Genomic DNA, 6,542 nt, shown 5'->3' on the forward strand with positions numbered 1-6,542 from the left:
GGGGTAATATATTTTCATGATGCAGAGGCATAGACAAATGCTACCTATGAAGTTTAAAGCTGCTTCAACTTATTGCAGAATTTTTCAATCTAGGGCAGATTTAGAAGATCTGACAGAAGTAGAAAGTGTTTGAGTAGATTCAAGCTAATATTCTGGCTCTCATTTCCCAGTTTTATGATAAGATGCTTGAATGCCTGGCCTCCCATATCCACTATCTTCACAGCTTGTCTGTTAAGGTGAAAGTGATGATAGCTCTGTATTATCTGACAATTGGATACTGTGAAAGTATAATTTGGTATCTTCTTATAGGAAAATTAAATAGTTTACCATTTTCTCTGTCTAGGCCACATGAAATAAGAGTTTTGACTATAACCCACGATTGAGCGCCAAAACCCCTTTAAGAAACACCTTAATTTTTAAGGTAACCACCTCCAGCCTTCCCCTCTCCATTCAGGCAGTAGCTTACACCATCTGTGGAGTTAGAGCAGACCAAATGGGGCAGAAATCCCCAATTGCTCCTGCCCAACCAGGTCCTGGTTGCAAAATGGTACCGGCCAGCCCTGAGGTTACAACTATTTTGTTTTTCAGCCACATTTTGTACAGTTGTATAGCATGCAGCCATAAAACAAAATGGCACTAGCCTTAGGTGGTCAGCACCATTCTGTTGTATGACTACATGGCATATGGCCATTCCAGAAAACACTACCAGCTGATGTAATTTTGAAATCAGAACTCAGTGAGGCAGAAATGACTTAGGATTGCTCCTGCCTTATTTGGACTACTATGACCAGCATTGATGGGATAAACTACTACCTATGGGGAGGATGGGAAATGGGAAAGGCCTGGGATTATTTTATTTTTTTTATTACAGCAGCACTGGGGGGAGGGGTATTGGATGGACAAATTTATTTTTATTTTTTAATTTTTTCCTTCAGTTTTATGTTTATTCTGTTTCAACGTGTGCACATCTCTTTAGGACTGAGCTGTGGAGGTGCAGCTAGACTAGTTCTGAGAGTGCTTGCGTTCATGGCTTGATGTGATTGTGGTTTATTTTTTTTCCAGGCGTTAGTCTATTGAAGGTACTCCACAGCATGGCAGGTATGGGCAGACAGGACATCTTCTCATGCTGCCCTTTTCTGATGCCACTTTGACCTGTCATGCCAATCTGAACAATTAGGCCATTCTAGCATTGGGAAAATGGAGTGTAACTTCTTCAAAGATAGAGATGGCTGTGTCTTTCCACTTTAGGAATCCATCTTCCATTTTTATGAGCAGGTGAACTATTCATTATTTAAGAAGAAGATATTATGTCGACAGGGAAAAATATTCTATGCAGTTGGATACATATTTTAACATACCTGTACCTGAATCTTGTTAAGTATTTGCAGCAGTTTTTGCTGACTCCAACATGGCATGTTTTCTAGGTGTCTGCTGCCTTTATGTGAATTAGATCCTATGAACCCTAGCTCTATCCATGTCTTAAAGCATATGCAAATGAGATAAAGTTGTGATTGAGGTGTGGGCAAGCATTTTTGGCTTCTTACCTTTTGAATACACTATTACTTCTTCAGCATGTTCAACACATTTGGTATGCATTTTTCTTTAGTGGACCAATACCATGAAGATGACTTAGCATGTCCAAAATGGGATACTGAAGCATATGCACATTAAATGAGGCATATAATGTACTGCACACATTGGAAAGGATCATCATAAAATCCATCATTATATCGCATTATGCACCTATTTGTAACTATTCTGGCACCCACAAAACCTCTTTCCAAACTCAAAATAGCAAACAAGATATTTAACTGAACCCCCAAAACAAGATATTCAATTGAACCTTCTGGCCACAAAAAAGGGGTGAATGGACTGCAATGTTTTTTGAAGAAAACCACTTAAAAATTAAATTTTTATGGATATTTTTACTCTAAAATAGGTCATTCTTTTTTTTATCAAAGAAATAATCTGTAACTAACATTTAGAAATTTTAGTGAAGTAAAAAATAATAAATAACCTATTGTTAGAAATAATAGGCAACTGAAAGTAAAATTCATTACAACAGCAATGTGAAACTAATTTCTTTTCTATTTTTTGAGGATTTCCACGAATTTTCGCAAGGTTGTTTATTAATTTCTCATTTGAGTTATGTTCATGTAATGTAAAAAAAAAATGTTAGACCTTTTCCTCATAAGTGTTAACCTAATACAAATAGTGTAATTGATTAACTGAATACATAGAATATCAAACAAAAATTATGACAAAATAAGAATCCAGTTTATAGACTGCAGTCATCAACAAGTAGTTGTGCACTAACACAGGAAAAACAGAGAGGAGCGCTCATGCCTGCAGAAACTCAGTTGTTCGGCTCCCCTTGAACTGCACTTCAGCCTTCAACATAAGAAAAGAAAATGTCGCATTCTGGTCTTACAAAATTAGTACTAGGTTCTAATTCGAGGAGTGACAGCAAGCATCTTATCCTTTGGTTACAACTGTAACTAGTTTGGCTTGTGATGAAGGCTTTAAAGCAGGGAGCTTTCCTATAACCCAGCGGTGTAAATATCAAACAGTGATAAAATGGTTTACACATAACCTTCAAACGGACTCCCTTTTCCTTTCCAACAGAAGCATTAGGGGTGAGTAGATTTGAGAATCGGTTTGGTTTATAATGGAACAGGGGCTCGGGATTGACCGGCAGTGAAAAGGGTTTGGAGCTCGGTTTTTCTCATCACTGTACCTGGTTTGCCGCCAGAGGAAGATCTGGATGGGCAGCGGGATGCCCCTGCCACGCTCCTGCTCCTGTCCCTCCGAGCTCTTCCTCTTCACCATGGTGGGAGCCTGCCCTCAGCCCGCCTCATTCCTGCCGATCGCGTCCAGCAGCCCGGAGCTGCTCTCTCTCCCCCACCCCAGAGCTGTGCCAGCGACAATATGGCTCCGGGAAAAGATAGGAAAGAAAGCAGAGCACGGCGGCCCGAGGCGACGAAGATGTCAGTAGCTTCCGCTTCTTCCTTCTTAGGTTTCAGCACCTCCCTCCGTGGACAGCGACCAGCTGCGCCAGCGCCCGCCGCACCAGGCTGAGCAGGCAAACAGCACTGCGGGGCCGAGAGGATGCAGGTCAGACAGCTGTCGCAGGACTCGTGGGAGAGGGGAGCGCAAGCTAAGGGCGAGAAAAAGGTGGGAAAGAGCTGGCACCCATTTGGTAGAGGGTTACTTTAAACCACGCCTGGCTGTCTATTCAGGATGTATTTTGGCACATAGGGTGCTGATTTCAAAATGAAGGATTACAGCCCTGATATGTGTATTCACCTCCCCCCCCCCAAAAAAAAAAAAAAAAAAACAACAAAAAAAAAACAAAAACCAGGGATAGCAAAGTCTTGTCCTAGAACAGGGGTGGCCAATGCCCATCATCCAGAGCATCAATCAGGTCAGGTTTTCAGGATATCCACAATGATATGCATAAAATAGATTTACATATAATGGAGGCAGTGCAAGCAAATCTATCGCAATCATATTTATTGTGGATATCCTGAAATCCAGGCCTGTTTGTGGTAGGGATGTGCAGCAGGGACGGATTCGTTCGATTCAGTATTCGTATTCGTCAGGACCCAAATCCATTGCATCCGTTTTCGGGGGACACCGATTCATCCATTAGTTACATATGGTATTCGTTTCCCATTAAAGTTGAAAAAAAAACCCATCCAAACCCTTTAAATTTAATTAACTACAACCCCCACCCCCCTGCCCCCCCCCAAGACTTGCCAAAAGTCCCTGGTGGTTCAGCGGGGATCCTGGAGTGATCTCCTGCACTTGGGCCATCAGGTGCCGGTATTCAAAATGGCACCAATAGCCTTTGCCTTTACTATGTCACTGGGGCTACCGGTGCCATTGGTTGGCCCCTATCACATGGTAGGAGCAATGGATGACCTCCCCAGGCCCCAGGAGGCAGCAGTGGGGGCCTGGGGAGGTCGCATTTCAATTCTTTTTTTGTTTGGGGTTTTTAATGTTTATTTTGGTTAGGCAAATTAACCAAACCAAAATAAACATTAAACAAAACAAAAAAAGAAACAAAGCAAAATAAAAAATGAACTGAAACAAAGTTATTTTGGCTGCACATCCCTTCTGCCTGGTAGTAACTAATAGGTTGAGGTGAGGTGTTGGTGGTGGTTTAGAGTTTAGGGGCCATTTGGAGTGAGGAAAGTCTCAAAAAGATGAAATTTTGTACTATGTCATCTCACCCCTAGCTTAACTTCAAATGACGTCAAATCTTCACAAGATGTACTGTACTGTTCGAACATCTCACTCTACATGTGAAACTGGCCCCTAAACCCTAAACCACCACCAGCACCTCACCACAACCTATTAGGTGGCCCTCCTTTAGAGATATATTTCCCTACTAAGAGGGCCTTGTAGATAGGTTCTCTCTGTCTCTCTCAAAAATAGGGATTACCACACCATGTGATAATACTGATGTGTTATCATTGGTGCTATCAATGCGTTAGTCACGCGTTTGGATGAATCTAGGGATAGGTAATATAGGATATGGTTATCAACCTTCATCACTTTACCTTTCTCTCAAAGTTTGGCAGATATGATGCATGAGAATTATGCAGCTACTTGCGCTATGAAGTGTTAAATGGTCGTATTTGATGTTCAGTTCACTCTGGTGATGCCTTAGAGTATTCTGTTCAAAAAGTGATTGTGATGCATGCTTTGTAATTCACAGTATAGTTGACAATTATCTGGATCTCAAGGAGGATTTCCCATGCTTCCCTGATATAGGGAAAATATAGCAAGTGGGAGTCAGGTTAGAAGCAAGATGATAACATCATTTCAACTGTTAAGTGCCAACTCAACTTTTCATTAGTACACCACCAGGGAGGAGAGAGCACTTGCAGTATCATTTTCACAAGATCTCTTTCTTTGTAGAGGATGACTGATTTTGGATGATCTCTCCTGCAATTGATTACTACTTGCCCCACTGTTTCCTGGGAAGCATCATCTCCTCTGGTATACCATCAGTCAATGCTGATACTAGAATTGTCATAGATTCCTGGGGTATTAGTAGATTTAGTGTACTTAGCACTTTTCCAACTATTGCATTATATAATAAGTATTGTTTGGTTAGTATAGATGCATTTTCTAAATGTATTGAGACAACACCTACCACAAAAAACACAACTCACACCACAGCCAAACTGTGGTCTTCTCTCAATTTAGGCTGCCCCATTCTGAACAGGGAGCCTATTTTGTTGGGACATTCAATCAGAAATTATGTCAGACTATGGATATTGGGCTACCCACAAGAGTCTAGCCAAGTGACGAGAGCCAATAGAACTTTGAAAGAATATTTAAGGTGAAAAGGGTCATGGGAAAGGACTAGGGTGCAAAGTTGCCCACTAAGCTTTTGGCACTCAGTTTTACTGTGGAACCCACATGATTTACCCCTTTTCAGGTGATAAAGGCTCCCTGCAGACATGGTAGTGCGGGCAGACCTCCTTGGGAGTCACTTTGTGAGAAGGTGATTACTGAGGCAGTTGATAGTATAAGTCACTGAGCTATACCACAGTTGCTTGAAATCTCAAGGTTAATGTGAATTGCATAGACAAACATAGGGGTTGGATCCAGAATTCCCCAGAATGGCAAGTTGTTGCTAAGGTGATGCATTACAAAATTGTAATGTGAGGAGAGGGGTTTCCTCACATGATTTCCCATAGGAAAAAAAAAATTTAAAAAATGCATTTTTCTGCATGAAATAATTGGAATTAGATGGCTGCAAGGAAAGCTGACTGGACTTACTGTTGCACTGAGTAGTAGTAAATCTGTTTAGAGTAGAGGACTTGAGGAAGTGAATAAAAACCATGTAATTTGAGTGAACCTCAGATCAGGAGTGAAACCTGTTAATGGAGAATATATGGTGTCACCTAATATCACCAGAGGAGCACACCTGCATTGTTTGAAAATGAAGGGGGCAATATTTGAAAGGATGAGGGCAGTTGCAAAGTTTGCAGATGCTTTTACTCATGGACTTTCCATCAGTTCTCACAAGGAGAGTATGCAGATTTCCCTTTGAAAATTGCCTAGGGAAAAAGTACCCACAGAGATTTACACCGGCTTTCTCTGTGCACATTTTTTCTCTCAGAACAACAATGCATGGTTTTGAAAAGGTTAAACTATGCCAGCTGTTGTCAACCCTCTCAACCCCCCCCCCCCTGCCTTCTCTCCCCCCCCATCTAACCCCACCTCTAAGCAAACATAGCTTTCTCGTGATCTCCGCGTGAACGTTAACCCTGGGAAAGTCTGTGCAGCTTATTTATCCAGTTTAATGGCTTTTGAAAATTGCCATCTTAATGCTCTAAGATCAAATAAGCTCCCAAGATTCCTTCCTCTCCATGAACTCTTTGCAAGATAAATATGGAGTAAGGCTTGAGTCATCAGTATCAGATGTTCCATCTGTAAGAACGAAGCAGTGTGGAGAATCTGTCAGGATAGCTGGAGAAGCACTTAGAACAGATCACAAGGAAAAAAGAACAATAACAAGCAGG

General features: G+C 41.4%; 1 protein-coding gene across 1 annotated transcript in view; it reads right to left on the reverse strand.

Moving 5' to 3' along the window:
• The window catches only part of UNC80 (unc-80 homolog, NALCN channel complex subunit), a 437,997-nt gene extending 435,168 nt beyond the window's left edge, over window positions 1-2,829 (reverse strand). Inside the window, 1 exon segment of the mRNA XM_029606152.1 lies at window positions 2,738-2,829. Coding sequence (XP_029462012.1) covers window positions 2,738-2,829 — 92 coding nt within the window.
• Window positions 2,830-6,542: the final 3,713 nt, after the last annotated feature.

The sequence above is a fragment of the Rhinatrema bivittatum genome, chromosome 6 (genome assembly GCF_901001135.1).
Source record: "Rhinatrema bivittatum chromosome 6, aRhiBiv1.1, whole genome shotgun sequence".
NCBI lineage: Eukaryota > Metazoa > Chordata > Amphibia > Gymnophiona > Rhinatrematidae > Rhinatrema > Rhinatrema bivittatum.